The 26,214-nt window shown below is 46.8% G+C and overlaps 1 protein-coding gene across 1 annotated transcript; it reads right to left on the reverse strand.

The window, feature by feature from the left end:
- Nucleotides 1–2,107: 2,107 nt before the first annotated feature.
- On the reverse strand, nucleotides 2,108–24,296 carry MROH6 (maestro heat like repeat family member 6). Its single transcript, XM_034759596.1, has 15 exons — nucleotides 24,175–24,296; nucleotides 20,574–21,342; nucleotides 19,619–19,768; nucleotides 18,656–18,810; nucleotides 17,546–17,696; nucleotides 15,047–15,234; nucleotides 9,529–9,666; nucleotides 9,087–9,201; nucleotides 8,221–8,364; nucleotides 7,416–7,595; nucleotides 5,883–6,038; nucleotides 5,170–5,289; nucleotides 3,932–4,034; nucleotides 2,894–2,959; nucleotides 2,108–2,596 (listed from the first exon to the last, which is right to left on the reverse strand). Exons 1-15 carry the CDS (start codon nucleotides 24,294–24,296, stop codon nucleotides 2,367–2,369), a joined length of 2,787 nt encoding a protein of 928 aa, XP_034615487.1. The 3' UTR covers nucleotides 2,108–2,366.
- Nucleotides 24,297–26,214: the final 1,918 nt, after the last annotated feature.

Genomic DNA, 26,214 nt, shown 5'->3' on the forward strand with positions numbered 1-26,214 from the left:
AATCCCCCCTCACTCTTCTCTTCTGTAGACTAAATAACACCATTTCCCTCAGCTTCTCCTCGTAAAACATGTGCCCCAGCCCCCTAATAATTTTCATTGCCCTCTGCTGGACTCTCTCCAATTTGTCCACATCCCTTCTGTAGTGGGGGCCCCAAAACTGGACACAATACTCCAGATATGGCCTCACCAGTGCCGAATAGAGGGGAATAATCACTTTCCTTGATCTACTGGCAATGCTCCTACTAATACAGCCCAATATGCCGTTGGCCTTCTTGGCAACGAGGGCACACTGCTGACTCATATCCAGCTTCTCGTCCACTGTAATCCCCAGGTCCTTTTCTGCAAGACTGCTGCTTAGCCAGTTGGTCCCCAGCCTGTAGTGGTGCATGGGATTCTTCCGTCCTAAGTGCAGGACTCTGCACTTGTCCTTTTTGAACCTCATCAGGTTTCTTTTGGCCCAATCCTCCAATTTGTCCAGATCACTCTAGACCCTGTCCCCACCCTCCAGCGTATCTACCTCTCCCCTCAGCTTAGTATCATCCACGAACTTGCTGAGGGTGAAATTCATCCCATCATCCAGATCATTGATAAAGATGTTGAACAAAACTGGCCCCAGGACCGACCGCTGGGGCACTCCGTTTGATACCGGCTGCCAACTAGACATTGAGCCGTTAATCACTACCTGTAAGTGTAAGTGATGCCAGGATTAGGACTACACATGCTGTGTTACCCCTTTCTTTCCTGCTGTGTTACAGTATTTGTGATATAGTTTATCTGTTTAGTAACATTGCTAATAAAAGGACACTCAAGAACTTGTAAGTACATCAGTGGTGGTCATGGTCCCTCATGTGCTTCTGGAGTCTCTGAAGCTGGTGATGCTCATGCAACTAATCCTGCTACTGTAGTTGTGTGATGTCCCGGATCTTGAACCCAGGCTTGGGAGTCCCTAGACAGCTGCTGCATCCTGGCCTCCACCCAATGTCTACCGAAACTTGATGGGCTGAGACGCTACTAGGGCTATTACCCCAGCCAAGGCACCACCCACATGAACTCTGATTGGAAGATCACCCGGCTCCGCCGATTGGTCCAACTATGCTATTTAAACAAGAAAGAGGAACCGGAATTTTGTCTGAGCAACAAGGTGATTTTCTGCTGTGGCTGCACTGGACCCTGTGTGTGCCTGTATTCTGCACCCAACTCTGTTCATGATTCCTGCTTGCCTCCTGCCTCATCCCTGCCTTCGCTCCTGTTCCCACCATCCTCCTGCTTTATGCCTCATCTTTGTCTATCCTCCTGCCCTTGCACCTCGCTTCCAATCCTCAGTGACCAGTCCTGACTCCGGCCTCCAACTTCTGACTCTGGTTTTACCCTTGTCTTTGGCCTTTGGTATCTGATCTCGGCTCTGACCCACAGCTTCAATTCCTGGTTCTGACTCTGGTTTGACCCCTGACTCTGGTAACTGGCAGTTGACTCTGGTGCTGACCCTCGGCTTTGTTCCGCAGCTGGGATGCTGCTCCACCCACTAGACCTGACTGCTGCTCTGACTATTAGGCAAGGCCGCCTACATCCCGGTCCATAACAAGTTGTGTAGGAAGCTGAATTTTTAACCCAGGTGACTGTGATCTAATATAAAAACCAATCTATCAATAATCAATATATTCATCCAGAAATTAATAGACTACAGTGGTCTGCTAAGGGGAAAAAGCCTCCAGGGAATCTTTCTTTAAAGAATATGTCTGCAAGTGGGAATGCTTATGGGAATGCCTCTGTAGCCAAAACCTCTCTCCTTGAGCTTGTGAAGCAAATGAGACCCAAACAGCCCAGAGCTGGACTAAGCCTTCCTATTAGTCTAGGCCCAACAAGATCCTTTTTAAAACTGAACCAAGCTACTTCCTTGTTTATGCTGTACACGGCCTCACTCCATTTCACAGGGCTTCTTTAAACAAAGATGATTCCAAGCTGAGCAAAACCAAGAGCTTGTATATGCAGTAACATCTGAACTCCAGCTAAAGCACCCCCTGGTTGAAGAGCAAATTGGCACAGTCTCCTTCCCACCCTCTCCCCATAGTATTTCTCACTGACCTACCAGGGCAGAGAATTCCACAGGTTAATGACACACTGCATCAAAATTTATTTTTCTTTGTTGAGAGAGAAACTATAAGTCCAATTTTCTGCCTGGAGGTAAGATCTGTGTTCACCTCTCAGGAGCTCTGCCAGTTTTTTCTAATGCTGGGGGAACAAGTTCTTCTACAGAGAGCGTGGGATTTTTTTTTTCCTCTTTGTGTGCTTTCCAATGCAGGCCCAGAGGCATGGAAGCCTCCAGTAAGGAGTCTCTTGTTTTATTCTTACTCTTTTTGAATTAATTCTCACGCAATCTTTGAATCTTGGAGTTCCAGCCATCTCTTTCTTTTAAAGGGGCTGTCCTCATACAAAGGTTTCTCTCTGTTCTGGTTGGTCACACAGCAGAATAGCCTCCTCAGTGAGATCAGGACACTTGTCACAGCCAGATTCTCAGAGACTTGCTTCACTTGCTGGATAGAGACAGAAGCAACACTGCAGACTGAGGGCTCAGGGTCACGCAGCGAATCACTGAGAGCTGAAACAAGGAGCAGGTCAGGCACTGACCCGTGATCACCCACAGAGATATGCAAATACGCAGTCAGAGACCGTGAACTTAGATACACAAATATGCTACCCATGTGATCAGAAACAGCTGTGCCTAGAGGAATACCTTAAATGTGCAAATTTGTTACCCAAACATCCAGAAACAGACAGGCACACGCTCGGGTTAAACACATACCCTGAAACAGTCGTGCACAGACACATGACCAGTTAGATGCACACACCCAGGTATATTAATTTGCTTGATTCAAAGGGCAGGATCCTAACTTACCACTGAGCAGGGAGGACATATCTCCTACACTCATGCAGCTAGCATCCATGTGATGGACAATGAACCCTAGAGAGATGGTTAAAATAATTAGCCTCTCACTTCTCCCAACTTCCAGTGGGAGCTTCTACTGCTTAGGCCTATCCCCAAATTGGGGTGTTTTCACAACATCTTATCAAGTCATCGGAGGAGTTCACAAGCTCCTAGGAGGCCCAAATCTGGAGCATGCCTGAAGGGCTATTTTGCAAAGGAGGGGATAGCTCCTAAAAGTGGGCAAATGGGACACCCGGGCAAATATTTGGGCAAATGCAAAAATTAATTTTCTTTCAGTTGCATTGGTGAATGTCAGAGGATCTGTGATCACTCAAGCTTAGCTAGGGCAAATACTAGCAGAAAGCAAATTGTATCTCAAATAATGGCCACAAACTATTTTCCAATTGTATGCTTGATTATAACTTCTTGAATTCTTCCGTTGACCTACCGCCTCCCGGGCAGATGGGTTAACTACGCCAATGGGAAATCCCTCCCATCAGCACAGGCAGTGTCTACACTGAAGCGCTACAGCGAGGTAGCTTCACTCCTGTAGCATTTTAAGTGTAGACAAGCCCAGAGTTCCAGTTACATTAGTTTGGTGAGTTACAGCTGAACAAGTATATATATTCAATTGTAACACTTGCAGTTTGCACAATCAGCTCCCCAAGAATTAGTCCGTTGAAGCTATTTCCAAATCCTTTTGAATCCTAAATACACTGGAGAATTTCACAATGTGGTCAAAGATCAAAAAAGCAAAATGTGCCTAATAAATAATTATCTGTGAATGATTAACTCAGCTCTATTATTTGCACTGTTCTATAGCAGTCACTCCAGGAATAGCATAGTGGCGGGGTTAGAGAAATTCTGATGAGAGCATGGCGCATGAAAGGGCTGTAACTTGCTTCCTATAGTTCTGTATAAACCCCAAGAGAGAGGAAGGGAAGCTCAGGAAAAGGCTTTGATAGACGTTGTTTACAAAGATCAAGTGTGTGGTTTGGTTTGGTTTACCTGTGAACATACTGGCTACCCTCCTCACAGGAGCCTGGCCGCTCTTCAGATAGTGCTGGCTCTGGGACAGGAATTCATGGACTCTCCCTGAGTATCGCTGGACCTAGGGAGGAATGAGGAGACCGCTCTGAATATTCGAGAAAGCTTGGCTGGGGAGTAGAAGAAAGGGAAATACTGTATCTAGGTCAACAAGGGGAGGAGGGTCTAAGTGGGGACAGCTATAAGAGGAGACATAGGCTGGATCCTAGCGGGCTAAGAGACTGGTCAAACTTTGGTGCCAGCAGCTAATTCTTTCAAATCCAGAGCTTTCACCTTCTGAGCAAGCTCCTCTCAGGCCTGGTCTGCGCTACAAAGCTGGGTCGACCCAGCCACGTTGCTCAAGAATCTGAAAAATCCACACCCATGAACAACATAGGTAAACCAACCTAATCCCCGGTGTGGACAATGCTAGGTTGATGGCAGAATTCTTCCCACCTAGCTACTGCCTCTCAGGGAGGTGGATTACTTATTCCAACAGGAGAACCCCTCCCGTCGGCTTAGGTAGTGTCTACATGAAAGTGCTACAGCATCATGGCTGTGCCACTGTAGTGTTTCAAGTATAGACAAGCCCTTGGAATGGTGCTGGAGTCACCAGAGAACAGCATTAGGGGGAGGGAAAAGAGGTCCTATGGGACCTCAGTGAAGATGGGAGCCAGTTGGTAGTAGACAACTCTCCCAAAGGCAGCAGTGGAAGACCCATCACCTGAAATATTTAAAACTAGACTGGATGGAGCACAGACATTCCTCCATTGTCAGGAGAAGGGGTTGGGTCACCTAATACCGCCTTTCCGTTTCTCATGTCTGTGATTCCGCTGCAGACAATTCCTGCCAGTGAGCTTTTGAACAGGAAAAAGCATCACTACCATCCTCTGAGTGCTCCATGGCCTCGTCCCCAGCACTGATGCCACCTACCTATTCCCACTGCATTGTCCCCAAGTGCCCTTCCCACTGCCTGTGCCTATGTGCATTGCTCAAGGTATCGCTTTTAGACAAACACCAAGGATTTTAAAGCTTTCCAGTTCACCAACATGATCTAAGACAGCAGCAGCCGGGTGTGGACAGGAGGGTCACTAAGCCTGCAAAGCGAGATCTTGGGGGAGATGCAAGTCATTTTAAATATGGTGCCATTTATTAGATAACTTGTGTCCCCACCACCACCAAATCATCCCATTCCAAAGAGAAGCCCACTGTTCCCTTACCAGATGCTTGCAGACTTTGCACAAGGCCTGCTGATTGTCATAATGGGCCATGGTGAATATCTCCTCCAGCAATTTCCATCCCATGAAGTCATTACAGCGTGCTAAAGTCCACTCACAGCTCTGCATGGCAAAGGGGAGAGAGGGAGGTCAGAAGGACAGATGCTGTTGATCCTGTCCAATAGCCACTGAAAGCCAACAAAGAAAACTTACACTAAGTAGGAGAGGGAAGGAAAGGGTTAATGGCCTCCTCCTTGGCCCTTGTAGTCTCTGCGTTCCTATCCCACAGAGAGAGCCAAGGCCCTGGGGTCCTACGGTCTCCTCCCACATTTTTGGTGGGCAGATGTTTGCAGATGCATTCCTGCAAATGAGGTGCTTAGGCTGCAATTACCTGATCTATAGCGTTTTGCACTTGCAGACAGATGAGCATGCAAGTTTTGAGAGGTGCATTTGTAGATGCCACCTAGCAATGTGGGCTTAACATCCCTGCCTTCCCGTTAATGGCATCTGGTGTTGATTCTTCGCATGGGCTAAAAGGGTACAGGAAGTGTCCGTGAGGAGCAATGTTTTTACCTTTGGGTACCTGTGTCTAGGAAACGCGTTAGGGGAAAAAGCAGAAAAGATTGTGCCTGGGGAAATGGATCTAGAGAGGAATCCGGCAGAAGAGCCTGACAATTGTCATTCCTTAGGGTTGGAGAAATGACGCTAAGTCTTACCTCAACCACCTCCCAGTCCTGGTCGTGCAGATGGAGGAGCAGCGGCACCAAGCTGCTGAGGACTTGCTCCTGCATGATGGATTTAGACTTTAGGTTCAAACCACTTAAGAGGTTCCCAAACAGGCCAATGGCAGAAGAGCGCACCTTGTCTCTGGGCTGTGAGCAATACACAAAGAGGGAGCTCTCACTGAACGCTGTTTCAGCACAGAGCAGCGGCTGTGTAAGGGAAACTACAGACTCAGACTGCGGCTTTATAACTGTGGCTAGCCAGCCTATGGAGAAAGAATGGCTCTTTGTCCAATGAGGTGGATTGAGGAAATGGCAGTTCCTTCCCACTACAGTTTCATATGTAGGTGTTGGAAGTTCTCTGCTCTAAGTTTCAGGCATCTCTATACAAGAGGTGCACACCCTGCTAACACCATGTCATTGTACCATAATGGCAGAGTCTGTGCCATGCCCTTCTCTAGTGGTTGGGCCACTAGAGGATAACAACCCACTACTGCTACCAGCTAGTTAAATTACTCCATTTGCTCAAGTGGTAGAGACTTGTGCTGTGGCACAGAAGGTCCTGGGGCCAAACTTAGTTGACAATTCATTGTGGGGAGGGTGTTGTTAAATCAGCAGCACATCCTGCTGCATAACACATAGAACATCATAATCCTGCATCTTCAAGTGGATTACATCTTCCATATTCGGCAGCATACTGCTTGAGTATCAGATAAAATTTGAACCTCCAGATAGTGTTGCCATATTATCTTTCTGGTCTCAGGGTCCATTCGCTCACCAAAGATTGCTAGGGGGAAATCAAGCTGCCCTTCTAGATCAGAATCAATAGAGATATTCACTCTGTCACGCAATCAACCATCGACAGAAGTCCCCATTCTCATAGGAGATCCTGTATGGGGAGCCATATGCCTGATGGAGAATGCAGTCTATAGACTGGTTGAGTTTCAAATGTCTGGGTTTGCTGTACCCCAAGCATTCACTTCCTCCTGTAATGAGGAAGGCCAATGTCGATTCTGTAGTACTGTGAGCTGTAGATCATGGCTGTAGCAGAGAGTATACCTCTGACTAGTAGAGGACATCAGAATATTCCCTACTGATCACTTATTTACAGGCTTTTCTATGATGTTCGTCACTAGTTTTTGAGCACCTCACAAGCAATATAGAATATGACCTCACAGTACCCTGGGAGGTCAGGAAATATCAGTAACCCCATTTTGCAGATGGGTAACAGACTACATATTGCCCTATTGAGTTTGACCGCGATAGGACACGAACTTTACTTCTGACAGAGCATCCCAAAGCCGACCCTAATAAGCATGGCTATAAGTGGATCTGTATTGCTGCTTAATAAAGGCCCAGCAGGATCCACTGAATGAAAACTTAGCTCAGGATCGGGGAAAGCAGGAGGAACCAAGAATCGAAGGGATTAAAAAAGGAGGTTCTCACAAAGGTTACTGCTTTTCCCTGGCAGCAGTAACCAGCTCCTCCTCCACGCACATAGGAACCTCCCTCTTCCTGTTGCCTTACGTCATCCAGGAAGGGCCGAAGCGGCTTCACAATCCGAACACAGATGGAGCTGATGTTCACCCTGTCCCTGTGGTGTCTGAGAATACTTCCCAGAGTGGTGATGGCCTCCCTAACAAACCTCTCGTGTGTCTCGTTCAAACCCACCAGGATGGCGGGAAGGAGAGCCTGGAGCTGTTTCACCTGCGGAAAAGAAGCTCATCAGAAGAGATGGAATACTGACTCATGCTCTCCAGTCACTGCACAATGTAACCAGCAGACTGAAGATAGAGGGTGCTCAGAGCATGGTCCCTCCCAGGATTCAGAGACTCGCTTTCTTTTGGCTGGATGCAGGGTATTGACAGCTCTTTGTCACCTTCCTGGAACATTATTGACCCCTGGTGAAGCACTCCCAGATGTCACTCACTCAGCCATGAACCATCCAGCAGTTCTGGTTCTACTTCCACAGACCTAGGATTTGTGTCAGTGCCCTCAACACCAGCTACACAGTTCGGTTGTGCTCACTACAGGCTTGTTTTGGTATTACTGGAGTTGGTTTTATAACTGAAAATAATGATCATTCACCATTCAGTGACAGTTGTCACTGCTATACCTAATGCAGCATGGTCTAGAAATGGGCCTGGAAGAAGTCAGGACTCCTGGATTCTAGTCTTAGCTGCACAACTGAGTTGCTTGGGCAAGTCACTTACACACATGCTTTCAAAAGTAGCCTCTAATTTTGGGGGCCTAGTTGCAGACATGTAAGGCCTGGTATTCAGAGGAGCTGAGTATCTGCAGCTCCCACAAAAGTCCCTCTTATTGCTATTACCTTCTGCCGGTGAAGTGCCATGTTTCCAAGCCCGTGCAGACTTAGCCAGCGGACAGTGGGTCTCGGATCTATCCGCCACTCTTCCAGCCTACCCAGAATAGTTCGTTTTGGCAATAGCTTGGTCACAGATTTGCTACGGAGAAGCTAAAATCAAAACAGTGAGTCCATTACAAGCGGAAAACAGAGAATTCTCTCTCCAGGTGTGTTCTTTGGATGGATATCAGAGGCAAAATTCCCTGCATTCTGCTATAAAATCTCCTAGTCATAGAGTTTAAGGCCAGAAGGGACCACCAGATCATCTAATTTGACATGTATATCACAAACCACCAGCACTCACACACTAAAACACTAGACCAAAGTATTACAGCTCACAGCCCACTCCTGTGTGAGTGCAGTTCACTCCTCACCCACATTTCATGAGGTGTGAATAGGCTTTTCTCACAGCTGTCCCCAGGCAAGGGACTCAGAAGTGGGAGTAGTCTGTAAATTAAAAATAAAAGTCCAGGAGAGTGAGTATCTCTAGATCTCATGGCTTTAGATGAAGGACCATTCTGCGCAGACAGCCCCAAAGAACTGGGAAAAGACAAGCCATCTAATTAGTGACGAAACCTGGAGAGTAATATCCTTGGTGATCTCTCATTCTTTCCCTGTATCACCTGATGGTTTAGCCCATCCAAAACTAGTGCTTTTGCAACCGAAGATAGGTTCTCTCATCATGCCTCTCCCACCAGAATCAGTGACAAGGAACAGATAAGAGGATGACCAAGTTGCTGATGCAAATTCCCCATTCAACACTGAGCTACTGAAGTCTGGAGCTAAACTACTCCCTAGAAGCCTAGCTACGCATGTCAACTAACCCATCTTACCCCAGCGAAGAAGGCCATGGCTGTCAAAGTTTTCTCTTCATCCTCAGTGCGGAGATTTGGGATGGTATTGGCAAGAAGCCCAGAGAGATGGTGGTTTGCATGTGTAATCATGGCTCTGTGATATAAATCATATACTCATAATTATTGGAGGAATATACAGTAACAAAGGAATTTGCAACAGATGGCAGCCTGAGCATGAATCAGTGCTGCCCAGGGTAGCCAGAGGAACTTCATAGAATCATAGACTATCAGGGTTGAAAGGGACCTCAGGAGGTCATCTAGTCCCACCCCCTGCTCAAAGCAGGACCAATCCCCAGACAGATTTTTGCCCCACATCCCTATAACGGCCCCGTTGAGGATTGAACTCACACCCCTGGGTTTAGCCGGCCAATGCTCAAGCCACTGAGCTATCCCTCCCGCCCTTGAAGCTTTCATTGCCTACCTAGCCAGCAGAAGGACCCCTTCCAGGTAACCCTCAGCACTTGAGAGAAGGTCCCAGCCTCCCACTTTCTCCATCCATGGCAACACAATTTCTTTTCTATCTTGGATCAACAGGGCCTTCAGAGCTTCCACTGCACAGCTACATTGAAAAAAAGACCAGGATTATGGAATTAAAACAATCCCTCTCAGTTCCTGTTTATAAGCACCAAGATACATAGGGCCAACTTCTATAGAGTTACACGAGGGATTATTTTGACCCATTCAGCATACTGGGATATAACTGAAACCCCAATCCCACCTTCACCCCACTACACAGACACTCCCATCACCTCATGGGCAGTCTGACAGGATAGACCTGAGACATCAACACCCTGCAGGAATGGCGTGTATAGCAAAGAAAAGGCACTGCTTTCCCTGGAAAGGTAGATCACAGAATAAGTTTGAAACAGATATCACAGGGGCACACTGGGGAATGTGGGATTGCTTCCTAGTTTGAGACATTTAAAATTAGCCTGCAGAACCAACTGCAGGGAATAATCCTGCACTGACCCACAGTGGGTAGATTAGATGTGACACGGTAGCTCCTATCCATCTAATTTCTATTCATATGGGTGGGTGTGTGGATGGAACGTATGGCTATTAAATGCCTCCTCTCTGTCTGAGTCCCTCCCTATAATCCCTGGGAACTTTCCGTGACATGATTATTATCTTATTAATCGTCTCTGAGCTGGTTTCACTGGGCTGTCTGCTCCTGTACTTGGTTCTGATCTCCACTAGGGCCTGACTATCAAATATAGTGATGGGATGGGAAATCAGAAGGTAGCTAATAACACAGATGGTAACTGGCTATAAAACAAGAGGGTGTAGATGAGAGCTGAAAGAAGAGTAAGGGTGGTGTGGGATTGCAGGACAAATTTCTCTGTGCAGAGAGAGATTGTCTCCCATAAGTAGTTAGGGAACCTGCACTGGGAAGATCTCAGGAACTACCTGGAAGAAAGAAGGATATTACAGTGCTCAGGGGACAAATACTATAGACAGAAAGGTGTTTGGCCCTGAATGGGGCCCAGCGGCCTCTTTCCATCTAACTACAATGTGTAGATGTTGGAGTATTTAGGAGCTTTGGTAAGGTCAGGAAATGGAAAAGGAGCCCCACAGTGGATAACTGATCTAAGTTATCAACATTCCCTTTGCATAGCTGGGTAACAGACTCATCTGACCGCTACACCTTTATTGAGTGTGGTTTCCAAGAGTTTTGAGGGAGTTAGGAACTTTTCAGTGACTTGGGCACCACACACTGGAAGGGGCCTTGGTAGATCATTAGTCCAGTTCCCTGCATTTAGGCAAGACTAAGGCCTAGTCTACACTTACCGGCTGGTCCGGAGGCACGCCATCGATGTTCAAGGTTCGATTTATCGCGTCTGGTTAAGACGCGATAAATCGATCCCGGATCGATCCCGGAAGTGCTCACAATCGACGCCGGTACTCCAGCTCGCCGAGAGGAGTATGCGGCGTCGACGGGGGGAGACTTCCGGCCGCGTCTGGACCGCGGTAAGTCCGGACTAAGGTACTTCGAATTCACTTACGTTATAAACGTAGCTGAATTTGCGTACCTTAGTCCGAAGTCCGGACTAAGTGTAGACCAGCCCTAAGTGTTTGCTAGACCACCCCTCACAGGTGTTTGTCTAACCTATTCTTAAAAACCTCCAATGATGGAGATTCCACAACCTCCCTAGGTAACTTGTTCCAGTGCTTAACCACCCTGACAGTTAAGAAGATTTTCCTAATGTCTAACCTAACCCACCCTTGCTGCAGTTTAAGACCATAACTTCTTTTCCTGTCCTCTGTGGATAAGGAAAACAATTACTCTCCTCTTTATAACAACTTTACATACTTGAAAACTGTTATCATGTCCCCGTCTTCTCTTTTTCCAGATTAAACAAACCAATCTTTCTGCATAGGTCATGTTTTCTAGACCTTTAATAATTTTGGTTGCTCTCTTCTGGTCTTTCTCCAGTTTGTCCATATCTTTCCCAAAGTGTGGTGGCCAGAACTGGACACAATATTCCAGCTGAGGCCTTATCAGTGCTGAGTGGAAGAATTACTTCTCCTGTCTTGCTTACAACACTCCTGCTAATACATCCCAGCATAATGCTTGCTTTTTTGCAAGAGTATTACATTATTGAGTTATATCTGGTTTGTGATCAGCTACAACCCACAGATTCTTTTCTGTAGTACTCCTTCCTAGGCAGTCATTTCCCATTTTGTATGTGTGCAACTGATTATTTCTTCCTAAGAATAATACTTCACATTTGTCCTTATTGAATTCCATCCTATTTCTCCAGTTTGTCAAAATAATTTTGAATACATGTCCTGTCCTCCAAAGTGCTTGCAACCTCTCCCAGCTTGGTATCGTTCACAAACTTTAAAGTGTACACTCTCTACCATTATCCAAATCATTTAAGAAGATATTGAATAGAATTGAACCCAGGACAAATGCCTGTGGGACCCCACTCAATATACCCTTCCAGTTTGACAGTGAACCATTACTACTCTGAGTATGTTTTTCCAGCCATTTGTGCACCCACCTTATAGTAAGTTTGTCTAGGCTATATTTCCCTAGTTTGCTTATGAGAAGGTCATGTGAGTATCAAAAGCCTTACTAAAGTCGAGACAAGTCACATCTATTGCTTTCCCCTTATACACAAGACTTGTTACCTTGTCAAAGAAGAATATTAGATCAGTTTGACATGATTTGTCCTTGACAAATCCATGTTGACTGTTACTTATCACCTTATTATCTTCTAGGTGCTTACAAACTGATTGCTTTATTATTTGCTCCATTATCTTTCTGGGTACTGAAGTTAAGATGAATGGTCTATAATTCCCTGAGTTGTCCTTATTCCCCTTTTCATAGAGAAGTACTATATTTGCCCTTTTCCAGTCCTCTGAGATCTCTCCCATCCTCCACAGTTTCTCAAAAACAATCGCTAATTGCTCAGAGATCTCTCAGTCAGTTCCTGAAGTAGTCTAGGATGTATTTCATTAGGCCCTGCCAACTTTGAAGACATCTAACTTGTCTAGGTAATTCTTAACTTGTTCTTTCCCTATTTTAGCCGCAGATCCTACCCCATTTACACTTATGTTCACTATGTTAGTAATCCGATCTCTGCAGTTTTTGGTGAAAACTGAAGCAAAAAAGGCATTTAATGCTCTGACCATTGCTTCGTTTTCTGTTGTTGTCTGTCCGGGTCTTCCTCTTGCTTCTAACTTATTTGTAAAATGTTTTCTTGTTACCCTTTATCTCCCTAGCTAGTTTAATCTCATTTTGTGCCTTGGCCTTTCTAATTTTGTCCCTACATGCTTGTGTTTGTTTTTTACATTCATCCTTTGTACTTCGACTTAGTTTCCACTTTTTGTATGACTCTTTTTTGAGTTTCAGGTCACTGAAGATTTCCTGGGTAAGCCAGGGTTGTCTCTTACCATATTTACTATTTTTCCTGTGCATTGGGAGAGTTCTCTCTTGTGCCCTTAATAATGTTTCTTTAAAAAACTGCCAACTCTCCTGAACTCCTTTTTCCCCTTAGGGCTGGTCTCCACTATGGGGAGATTGGCACTGCTGCAATCAATGCAGCAGGGATCAATTTAGCGGCTCTAGTGAAGACCCGCTAAAACAATGGCAGAGCACTCTCCTGTCGACCCCGGTACTCCAGCTCTCCAAGAAGAGTAAGGGAAGTCGACTGGAAAGCATCTCCCGTCGACTCAGTGCAGTGAAGACACCGGGGCAAGTCGACCTAAGTTACGTCAACTTCAGCTACATTATTCACACAGCTGGAGTAGCGTAACTTAGGTCGACTTACCCCTGTAGTGAAGACAAGCCCTTAGACATGCTTCCCACAGGATCTTACCTGCCAGTTCTCTGAGTTTGCTAAAGTCTACCTTTTTGAAGTCCATTGTCTTTGTTCTACTGTTTTTCCTCCTACCAGTCCTTAGAATCATGAACTCTGTCATGATCACTTTCACCCAAGCTGCCTTCCACCTTCACATTCTCAACCAGTTCCTCTCTATTTGTCCAAATCAAATCTAGAACAGCCTCTCCCCTAGTAGCTTTATCCACCTTCTGTACAAAAAAGTTATCTCCAATGCATTCCGAGAACTTGTTGGATAATTTGTGCCCTGCTGTGTTATTTTCCCCATAGATGTCTGGGTAGTTGAAGTCCTGGCTTTGGATGATTTTGTTAGTTGTTTAAAAAAAGCCTCATTTGTCTCTTCTTCCTGGTGAGGTGTTCAATAATGGACATTACCCTTGTTTTTACCCCTTTTATCCTTACTTAGAGACTTTCAACAGGTCTGCCTCCCACTTCTAGCTCATCCTCAGTACAAGGGTATACATCTTTAATGTACAAGGCAACACTGCCTCTTTATTTTCCTATAGTGTTGTGCGTTGTTATGAGGGTAGAAACACAGCCACTCCCTTCGTACCTGGGCCCCACCTGGTGTGTGGAGAGGAACAGTGTACAGTAATATAACCCTATAGGGTGTCAGAAACTGAGACCTGGATGGTCAGCCCTAGTGGTTGGAGTAGTGGCAGTTGGGTCTAGTGATCAGCATGGTGGCAGTTGGGCCAGGAGCTGGAGCCAGAGCTGAAATCAAGAGTCAAGAGCACAGTCCGGACAAGGCAAGCGTAGGACTGGGAGCTAGGCCACATCAAGGACAGGGCTGGAGCAGAAGTGGGACCAAGCCTGGAATTGGCGCAGGGCTGGAGCAGGCTAAGGCCTGAGGAGCCTGTCACAACTAGCAGGCAGGGGAGAGTTCCAAGCCATGAAGTGACGTTGAGCAGACTGAGGTGCCGTCTCTCCCATGAGGCTTATATACCTGCTCTGAGACTCATCAGCCCAGCTCCTGGCTTGTGGATTGGCTGGAGCCTCGCATGGGAATGACTCATCACCGCATGGGGCTTAGTCAGGCTCTGGTTCAGGGATGACTCCACCTCACATCAGGCTTATGGGTCTATTGGTGCCACCCTGTAGGGGATCCAAAAGCCCTGCCATAGCCATCCCAGTGGTGTCCATCAGATGAGGCCCTGCTGAGCCAGAGAGTGACATGGGGCTTGGGGGGTTAGTCCCAGCCAGGGTTCAGAGGCAGCTCAGGGAAGCGCGACAAGCTGGGAGCTATTCAGGTGCAGCTGAGGCTGTTTAAGCGCATCATCTTTAAAAACGGCGTTGTTATTGATCAGAAGCCAAGACAGGACGCTTGGAGGAAGCCTAGGAGCTACCCTGCATGGTTTGTTGAATTCTGGAGTTTACTGCTTGTAAGCCCACATGGAGGGGAAGCAGCTAGAGACTTTTACTAGGTTTGTGTCCATCTGAGTTAAGCCAGAGCCCCTTCAACAGGACCCCCCTCCTCCAGAGAGTGATTTGTGTTCACATGCGAGCCTTCAGTAGGTTCTGCCCAAGCCCTGCCACAAGGAACCACCCATGTGGTTACTTGCCTCATTAGCATCTGCTTTTTTCCATAATTACCTCACATGGTTGGCTGTCGTGAGCCTGTTCTGCTGGCCGCACTCCCTTCTGGTGACCTCACTGTAGCCCGGCAGGTTCACCAGGTAGTGAACTTGAGTCAGCAGGGCTAGGAATAGCTGGGGGTAGAAGCCCCGCATTGCTCCAATGCATACATAGATAGTAAGCATCTCAGACAGGGCTCTGGTTGCCTGAAGAAGGGAAAAGAAACAAATCTAACTCTAAAATCCTCTGACTCCCCTACATAGAATCATAGAAATTTTGGGCTGGAAGGCAACTGGAGAGGCCATCAAGTCCAGTCCCCCTTGCTGAGGCAGGACCAAGTAAACCTAGCTCATCTCTGATAGGTGCTTGTCCAACCTGGTCTTAAAAACCTCCAGTGATGGGTGTTCCACAGCCTCCCTGGGAACCCTATTCCAGAGCTTAGAGTTAGAAAGCTAATAGCTCACCTTGCTGCAGATTAAGCCCATTACTTCTTGTCATACCTGCCGTGGACATGGAGAACCATTCATCCCCGTGTGACGTGTTCTTCCTTATTCTTTATGAAAATACGCTTATGATATGAGTATGACATAACTGAAATATACTTTATGCAAGATGGCTCATGTGAGATATCATTGGAAAGGTTGTGATTTACTGAATGCGATTATCCGATTTGTATGCCTGTATCATTTCTGTATCTGAAGTTAGGAATATTGACTATGTATCTGTATTTCAACTATGGTACTTTGGGTGACGCCCACTGCTAACACTTCAGGTACAACAATGGAAAAGCCAGACAGGGCGGATGGCCTATCAGCGAGGACAATAGACTGTGAAAGGCTTGGCCTTCCTGTGGACACTCCATACTGCTGCTGACTCATGGATGCTGTGATCCTACACAGTCAAGTGGTCTTGTCACCTGATACTAAAACATTACCTGGGACTTCTTGTAACTTTCCACTGTAAGGGAAGGGGGGTCTAGTTTGGGAAACAAAGGATTCCCACCTTATGTAAATCCTATTTAAGGTGGAGAGGAAGACAAACAGGACTCCTCCTCTTCATGGCCTGTCTGCCCAAGAAGAAAGACTCAAAAGGGAAGGCAAAAACCATGTGCTCTGCAATGCCCAGCCCCATCCTGGGCAGTCCAGACATGAAAAGGTTACTTTGTTCTTCTAAAGACACAAAAGCACGTCACAGCTTATTAACTTGACAGAGGTAAATACACTCTTCCCTGTAAACACAGCACTGAGTTGGTTTATAGTAAAAAATAAAACAAATGTATTAACAAGAGGACAGAGGTTAAGTGATGCCAGGTAAAAGGAATAAACTTAGAAGCAAATCAAAGTGAAAACACGTATCTAAAAGTCTAAAACTTAATCTAGCAAGGTGCAGGCTTTGTTCAAGATGGTTTCTCACTTTTATTCAGTTTTTAGAGATTTCAACCACCTCTGGATTGACAGACCCATCTTTCTCAGCTTGCAAGAGCTCTGTTCCCTTGTGTCTGTTTAGCGATGGATGCCAAAGATGGCTTCTGTCTTTGCTCATATCTTCCAAAGTTCGGTGACTTTGTTTGCAGAGGCAGGATACCCTCATGCTGTTTTTCCCTTCCTGTGGGCTTCCCATTCCTCTGATGTAAATGGGGCTTCCATTGATTTGATTCCACCATGCTTAATTTATATAGATAGCTACCTTCTCTTCTTTCTCGGAGGGAACCCATTTCTCCCTGTTTGGCCTCAGACTTTACTTCATAATATCATTGAGTATCCATATTTCTTCATACAGCGTAATACAGACATTTCACAGTGATATTAATCACTCATGTGTCATTAAGTTCCAGAAAATACCTCACTTTATATTATAATACAGTAATATTGTAGAACATCAGTTGATTCAATTACTTATCATTTTAGGTTCAGCCCCTGTCTTTATAGACCAATAAACCTTTGCAATGTATTCTTTGAAAACTAAAACCCAAACCACGCTTCTCTTTCTGGCTGAGTGTAGATGCCATACTGTCTCCTCCCCCTCTTCTTTGTTTGATAGTCTTGTTTACCTGGTATGTAAAAATGACCTTCATTCTCTCAGTCAGATGACCAGGCTGGTCAGAGAAGCATTAAGCCCACCTAGATACGTGTTCAACCGGGAAATTTAGCCTACCATAGAAGGGGCTGTGAGGAGGCAGAGTACTTCGCCCTGGGAAACAGACGATGCTGCATGTTGCTCTGCCATTGACCCCTCTGGTGGGTTAAGAACTTGCTTTTCCTCTAAATGTGTCTCATCCAGGCTTCTGTCAGAAGGGGTGGTCATGGTAAAAAGTCATGGTGGAAGGTAACGTACAAAAGACAGGGAGACTTTCAGAGTGTCATCAGGCACATATGGAACCCATACACACTATTCCCCCCCAGGTGTGACACCAGCATCATCCCTCAGTACTCTGACATGCTGCTGGTCAACATGAAGGAGGATACAGAGCTGCTCCCTTTCTCTGGAATGGGAAGTCCTGTTGGTTTGATTACTCACAGCCAGTGGAGTGAGGGAGGTTCCATCACCAGAGCTGCTGCTGCCCTCCTGGAGTCGGGGTCTCTGGTTCAACTCTCTGAGCAGCTGCCACATAACTTTGGCGTTGATTTTTAGGTTTCTGCACAGGCCCTTCCACAGCTCAGCAGCGTTGCTGAAAATTCAGAAATGTGGGCACGCCGATCAGACCTTCACCGCTCTCCTCGATTTAGGTTCTTATATAGCCCCCATCACCATGGTATCTGTGCTCCATTGTGTTCATTAATCACCCTCTGCATGGAGAAGTTTCTCCTGAACTCGCTTTCCAGAGTCTGACTGCACTTGTGAGGCCTAACATGAAGCCAGGCCCCTAATCATGGTCCCAGGGGAGGCCCACAGCACAGAGGGAATCTGCTCGGAATGTGTCCCATTAGGAAACAGGAAGAAATGCAGGGATGAGACAAAAACAGAACCATCACTCCCCATTCGGAGTGATGGGAGCTGGATCTGAACCAGGCTGGGTTTGGTTCTGTAAAATCAAAACCCAGTGGAAGTTTTGCACCATCAAACTGAGACACAACTCTGATCAGATCTACCAGGTTCATCAGAGCCATGTGTAGGGCCCCAAGGACCAACATGTGCCCTTAGAACCATGGGAGGAGGGCTAGCTTAGTGGTTTGAGCATCAGCCTACTAAACCCAGGTTTGTAAATTCAATCCTTGAGGGGGCCAGTTAGGAATCTGGGGCAAAATCAGTACTTGGTCCTGCTAGTGAAGGCAGAGGGCTGGACTCAACTCAGTGACCTTCCAGTTCTATGAGATAGGTATATCTCCACACAGTTTATGTCTTGTTGACCCAGGGTTCAACTATAAAATGAAAGGAGCTTCCTTCCTTCTTATCTGGCACCAGCACAAACAAGCACCCATGCAGACTGGGGATGAGAGTCAGGATTCCTAGGTATTATTCCCAGTGCCTGACCTTAGGCAAGTCACTTCACCTCCTTCAATTTCCCAGTCTGTAAAATGGGAACAGTACTGACCTACCTCACAGAGGGGTTGTGATGCTCAAGTCATTGCAATTTATAGAGTGCTTTGAGATCCTCACGTGAAAGGGGCTATGCATTAATGCAATTACCTGTCGCATGGGAGCGAGTGTCTCAGAAGGCTTGAGACTACTTCCTCTGGGTACTCCTCAGCCAATGAACACACCACCCTGAGAGCTGCCCGCCTGGCACTGCCCTCTGGGATGTTGTTTATCTGGAGATAGATGCCATCTACAATGTCTGACACCTGGAGCAAAAGAAAAGACACTCAAAGATTCACTTCTTCTTGGTGGTGGGAACTGAATTCTCATTAAACATATTTGTAGTTATTTATAGGGCCTGTGTATTTGGGCCTTTAGGAAATACATAGCGAGACATGGTCCCTGCTCTGTGGAGCTGACACTGTAACTCAGACAGATGTGATACACAGGGCAAAAAGGTACAGAGACCATAATAACAAATTTGACAGAATTAGAACCCATGGAGTGAGCATGAAGCCCCGGAGAAGAGTAAGAAGGACAAGACGGGTATGAAGGAGCCCTGGATTGGGAGGAACTGTGACAGAGAGCATCTTTCCTGAAGAAGACCTGATTCACAAGTTCATACTGGCAGCTCATTAATACAGCAGCACATAGCCCACCATTGCAATGAAGACACAGATGATTAGTTTAATGCCTAGTAGAGGATACTGCAATAATACAGATGTGGATACGATTAAGAACATGAGCAGTTTTGGTACACCTGTTACATTATGGCAAAGTCACTGTACAAACCCACAAAGAAGCTCCATTCACTGCCCCCAGTATAGAGAAGGGATAGCTCAGTGGTTTGAGCATTGGCTTACTAAACCCAGGGTTGTGAGTTCAATCCTTGAGGGGGACACTTAGGGTTCTGGGGCAAAAATCAGTACTTGGTCCTGCTAGTGAAGGCAGGGAGCTGGACTTGATGACCTTTTGGGGTCCCTTCCAGTTCTAGGAGATAGGTATATCTCCTTATATTGTATTATATTATTACAGAACTCCAATTTCCACCACTCACAGCTCCTACCTTCTTACCTTCTCCTTCATCTCAACCCTATGGTCCTCCAGAATTGCAGCCAGTGTTGTCGTGGCTGCTTCATTGGCGTTGTCAGAGTGCTTCAGACTGGCTACAGTTGTCAGCACCAGGTCGGTAAGTGAGACCAGACTAATATGCTCTTTGCCACTCTGAAATAAACAGGATAAAGCCTTTCGTTAATGGCACAGTTCTAGATGCCACGCGTACTGGGGAGACTAAAAGCAAGAGGAATCTGGCCAAAGACCAGTCCCTCACTAGGGCTCCTTAGAGGTTAAGTCGCTTGAATCACCCAGCAGATTGCAAGGTTTCCTCAGGACAAAATTTTCAAACATGGATTCCTTAGATGGTAGGAGCTCTTTGATGGCAGGGCTTGTCTTTATTCTCTGTTTATACTGCGCCTAGCACAGTGGGGTCCATGACTAGGGCTCCTAGGTGCTACAGTAATACACATACTAGTAATAATAAAGTTAGGCATGTCAGATCGTATTTAAACACCTAATTGGTTTGGTTTTCAGAGATGCACAGAACCCTCTATTGAGTTCAGTGAGGACTGTTGGGTTTTCAGCATGTCTGAGATTATGGCCTTTTAAGTAGGTGTCTACATATGGATTTACGGGCCTAGCATTAGGTGTCAACATTTGAAAGCATTGGCGCAAGCCTTTGCTAGCTTGTTTCATATGGCATAGGTCAAGTGGGATAAGTCTGCCCAGAGGCCCGGTCTGGGTGTGGTGGTGGTTCAGAGAAGCCCAGATCAGGTAGAAAAAATATGTGGAGAGAGCCAGATTGTGTAGGATAAGTGTACAACGAAGCCCAGATTCTGTAGGTTAAATATGCAGAGACCTGGATTGAGTGGCATAAATAGACAGAGGGACCTGGTTGCTTGGGATTAGCTTGTGGTATGGCCCAGGTGATGTAAGTGGGAAGGAAGCTGTAATAAATGGAGAACATTCATACGTGACCATTGCCTTCCTCCTGCGGTAGTGGGGCGGAGTTCTGTTGAGTTTGCAAGCTTGTCCAGTCTCCTGTTATCAGGGGCCCTGCTGTTTCAGGTTTCGTCTTCCCTTGCCAAAGAGCGAGGTCCCATTGATTCTGGACACCGTGTTGCTCCACCACTTCTCCTGCAGCTGCACCGGACTCCTGCATTACAGACCTCTGCTGCTCCTGCTGTAGGGTGAGGTCCTGTTTGTCTGCAAGACAGAGCTGTGTCTTCATATCTGGAGAGCTGGCCTCCAGTTTAGTGACTTGAATCTTTACTTGGTCTCCAACTTGGCTGATTCCTGATTCATTTTTCTCCATCAACATGTTGATCTGTGAGATTTCACTGTGTACTTTGGAGAGCTTGGCTTTAATTTCCATTGATGAGTCTGAAAGTACCTGCAACGTCCCTTTGATAACCTGGATTTCTTCAAGCACAGTTGAGAGATCTCTCCCTGAGGGAGGGACAGTGGCTATTTCAGGAGAAGAGAGAGAGGATTTTAGCCTTTTCACAGCCTGAAACTTCTCCTGAACCCACAAGGAGCTTAGTTCTCTCTTCAGACCAGGCTGTGTTCCCTTCCTGGCAGCAACCGGCTGGACTGTTTGAGATTTCTCCTGCTGCAAGGTTAGGTTCTTCTCAACCTTTGGAGAGGAACTTATGCCCTCACAAGCAATAATTATCTCAGAGACACTACCAGACTTCTGTTTGCTCTTCTTTTGAGGGTCTTGCCATGCAACTGAAGTCATGCTGTAATGAAATCAGGAAGAGCAATTAATTATTTTCCATTCGTGCTTAGGAATTGCAGAACAAATGGCAGAGACCCGTACATCTCAACTTGCCACGGTTGAATTGTGAGACACAATGTGTGACCAAGACCCAAAATGAAGGACACTAAAAATGGTTCATGCAGGAAATTGAAAATGCTGGTCGATCCCTTCCTTTAGTATAAATAACTGACTGTAAACTGCATCTTAATGGTTCTTTGTTTCTTAGGTAGATAATTTTCAGCAGTATAAGGGAGGGGGTTGCAAATTTGTAGGGAAAGTGGGTAGCTTTGGGACTAAAATGAGTAACACACCTCCTATGAGGGGCATTTGAGAAGTATGATGAGACATTCTCCTCTTCTCAAGATGTGACAATTGGGCACCGTGGAGAGGAGAGAGTTAAAGGCAGGAACCAGATTAAACTCTCCATTTTTGCAGTCACTTTTCAGAGTAAAATCACACTCTAAATAAAAAAAACCCAGGGCAGGATCCTATCACTTCCAGGTGGGCAAGTACCATTTTCACTTGGGATTCGTAACAGAATCCCTATGAACAATCACAGTTTCTACCACTGGACCATCCAAAATAAATAAATATTGTTATTGTTTGTATTGCCGTAGCATCTGGAGGGCCCAGACAAGACCAGGTCTCCTGAGTGCCAGTCCAGTGCCTAATCAATCGGGCCACTATGCCTCTAAAATAAATAGAACGTTCCCCACCAAATAAATGATCCCCTGGAAGAGAGAGTGGCAGGGTTTGTGTTTTTTCTGCCTGCTGCCCCTCATGGGCTCTTAAGCTCTCTGTTTACATTTGTAGCAAGGACTCTCTCTTCTTTTGTGTTTGTACAGCACTTGACAAAATGGGCCCCTGATCCTGACTGAAGCCTATAATCCAGGGGTCGGCAATGTTCAGCACGCGGCTCGCCAGGGTAAGCACCCTGGCGGGCTGGGCCAGTTTTATTTACCAGCTGACGCGGCAGGTTCGGCCGATTGCGGCCCCCACTGGCCGCGGTTCGCCATCCCGGGCCCATGGGGGCGGCGAGAAGCGGCGCGGGCGAGCGATGTGCTGACCGCAGCTTCTCGCCGCCCCCATTGGGCCAGGATGGCGAACCGCGGCCAGTGGGGGCCGCGATCGGCCGAACCTGCCGCGTCAGCAGGTAAATAAAACTGGCCCGGCCCGCCAGGGTGCTTACCCTGGTGAGCCGCGTGCCGAACGTTGCCGACCCCTGCTATAAACACTACTACAATACATTTAAATTAATGGAGATATCCTATCTCCTAGAACTGGAAGGGACCCTGAAAGGTCATTGAGTCCAGCCCCCTACCTTCACTAGCAGGACCAAGTACTGATTTTGCCCCAAATCCCTAACTGGCCCCCTCAAAGATTGAGCTCACAACCCTGGGTTTAGTGGGCCAATGCTCAAACAACTGAGCAATCCCTCTCCCTTTAGTTAACCTCCTATGTCCTGGTGAATGTGCTGAAGAAATAAGCTCCATGGTACTGCAGCTCCCCATCTGTCTATCTAAAAAATTTTGTATGAGTTCTTTGGGGGCAGGAACTGTCTTTCTAGATCCTTGGAAAGAACCCAGTACATTTAAATATAATAATAATTAATAATAACGTTCCTTTTTTATCTAGAGTACCTAAGAAGTAGCCCTGTTGCCCACCAAAATGACCTGACAGCCACCCACAGCTCCCTGACCAATGCTCCTCCTCCCTGTGTGGGGATGGCTGGCTGCTGCTAGCCAATGCATCCACTGGACAGAATATCCTGTAACAACCTGGCAATCTAGGACATCCTGGCTGTCACTCCGTTGCGCCCTGTGGCCATTCACAGCTTCACTACAACAGCAGTGCTACCATTCAGACCCTCCTGCTCCAAGGGCACAGCGCCTCCCCACTGGAGCTAAAGGAGAACCCCCATTAGCTGTTAGCAGAATAAGGTCTATGACACACGTGTGAGTAGTGTGGTTCCATCCAGTTGACATCAGGGGTCTCTCTCTCTCTCTCTCTCTCTCTCTCACACACACACACACACACACACACACGTATGAGCTAATGTCTTAATTCTACCTCCCACTTTCCCACTAGGCCCAACTAATATCTCAATTCTAACATCTTATTTCCCACACTGTCCACACACCCAAACAGTTGCTTAGATGCTATAAGCCAGTGGGCCATTAGGTCCAATCACAAGAGTTCACTATGAGTGTTATTCACCGGGCTTTTTCCTCAGGTGTGAGGGCTCCCAGGTTAAAACCAAACTAACCATTGAAAAGGACACGGGCTGAGCTGATGAGACAGCCCAGTCCTTCAGCTACTAGTTGGAGAATTCAGCCTCCGTCTTTCCCTCCTGAATACCAGGGAACTGTCCTTGTCATGTTCCCTGACTTTCCCTGAAATGTTCCCAGCCCTTGTTATCCCACTACTTACACTTCTGAGAAAGGTGAGCAAGGAGATGAGCTCATATAGGATCTCTGCTCCCTGTACCAATAATGTCTAAATCTGAGATGGAAAAGACTTACCGGATACCACTGGGTCCTTCCCACCCTCAAGGGGCCAGACTGCTCTCTTTCCTAGACATCTAGTGCATATTGTCCTGTCTAATGTTAACTGGCCTGAGCTGGGGAGAAGGAGGGAGGGGGCTGAGATGTACTTTATTACCTGGATTTCTGACCTTTTTTTTCCAGTGCCACCCTTTTGGAGTTTTTAAAATATAATTATTTCCCTCAATTCCTCATAAAGTCAATAGGGGCAATTTCTAGGTCATGTTCCCAAAGTTAACCCCTCAAGGGCCAGGACTCGGTGCTCTTACCCAAAGTTACTCGTGATAATATTCTTCCCTAACCTCTTCAGTACGTTCTCTGGAGGGGAGGTCACATCCATAAGACCATCAATGGCTACTTTGGGGGACCCTGTGGCTCGAAAGAGGCTCATTGCCATTAAAAATTAAATGACGAACCTTGCCTAGCTGTGAATAGGAGCGTCCAATGATGAATGTGTGCTGGATCATCCCTCTGAAACATGAATCCCGCCAGGGGAAGCCCCAGCCAGCTCATTGGCCCCTTTGCAGTAAAGCAGCTGCAGGAATGAGGTGGGATGGGATGGAGTCATGCCAGGGTTCTAGATCCAGGAGCAGGTCACAGTGAACAGGGTTACCATGACAACGCTCAGGGATATGTTCTCAAGGGCCACTGATTATCTGAGGGTCAGACCGTCAGAACAGCTTTTTTTGTTAATGACTACAAGGAGAGGTCCAGAGCCTCAATTTTCAAAGGTGGTCACTGATTTTGGGTGTCTCAGTTTTGGGATGAGCAACTTGAGACACCTGGACCCTGATTTGCAGAGGTGCTGAACACCCAAAGCTCCCACTGACTTCAGGTGCACCTCTGGGTGCTCAATACATCTCAAAGTGAGGTGCAGGGTGTCTCAAGGGGACTCCCAAACCCTGAAGTACCCCAAACCAGAGGCCAAATGTGGCCTAATGTTCTCTTAAAGTGGGCATTGCAAGTGTGAAGAACATGCAGGGACGCCTGGGATAGCCAACTCCTCCAAAGTCACGAGGAGAGGTGCCAGGGGAAAGGAGCCAGGGAATGTCTGTCCTAGGCTGATGGGAGAATGGAGACTCCTTTGAAAATGGGGCCCAAAAAGAGGTAAAGTCGAGGGGAGGAATTGAAACCCACACACATTCACACCTCCGCTGAGCACCTCAGTAAAGAGAGGCCTATTTGTTGCAAGGGGCAGTATATGGGGAAGATTTGAGGGGCAGTGGTGGAGGTTTCTGTATCTTGGAGTCAGAACAGAAAGACCGCACTAGTGCCTATTGAAGTCTCCTTTCTTTCTCCTTTACCTGTGACAAAGCTCTTCGGGTAACAAACAGAGAATGTCAGACTCCAGGGCATTCAGTCTAGTACCGTCCACTATCAGCAAAGTCACTTAAAAATCGATGATGATGCTTGCTCACAATTAAGACCTTACCCCCCATGCTTGCCAATGGGTTATTGTTACATGGTGGCTACATCCCCATCAGACAGGAGAAAGTGTGTGGGGATGACATTCTCACTAGGTGCAAGTCCTGTTAGCCATTGTGGAAGAGCACAGTGGTACTGAGGCTGGGTATGTTACTTACACCTAGTGCATGCTCCTAATTTCAGTGGGAGCTGAAGGTGATCAGAACCTTGCGGGACTGTGCACAGTGCCTTGCAAGGTCAGGTCTTTAGTCCATCCTTATAAATCCGTCTCCCCAGACCGCTGATCATTTTGGTTGTTTTCTTCCATATTTGCTGCATTTTGTCAATAGCTTTCCAGCAACAAGGTACCCAGAAACTAAAGCTATAATCCAGTTGTGGTATCAGCTGAACTGTTTAGAGAGGAACTTGTCTTACTGCTCCATTACATGATGGATGGTATCCTCTCGCACTGAGGATACTTCTCCGGGGGAGTGAACCCCGGTTAGTAGGAAGAGACAAGGAATGTATTGAGGGATTCAATTATTAGAAATATCAATGAATGGTGATGACCAGGAGAAATGCATGGTGAATTGCCTGCCGGATGCAAAGGTTGCAGACGTCTCGAAACATCTGGGCAGATTTGTACATAGGCGCCGACTCTGTAGGTGCTCCGGTGCTTAGCACCCAGTGGTAGCCAGCTCCCACCCACCCACCCTCTCCAACGCCTCCTGCTCGCCAACGGCTCCACCGATCAACTCCTCCCCCTTCCTCCCAGCACCTCCCTCCCACCGCGATCAGCTATTTTGTAGTGTGCAGGAGGCTCTGGGAGGGATAGGGAGGAGTGGGGACAGGGCACGCTGAGGGGAGGGGGCGGAACTGGGCGGGATGGGGGTTGGGGTTTGGAG

This window comes from Trachemys scripta, chromosome 2 (genome assembly GCF_013100865.1).
Source record: "Trachemys scripta elegans isolate TJP31775 chromosome 2, CAS_Tse_1.0, whole genome shotgun sequence".
NCBI classification, from domain to species: Eukaryota; Metazoa; Chordata; order Testudines; family Emydidae; genus Trachemys; species Trachemys scripta.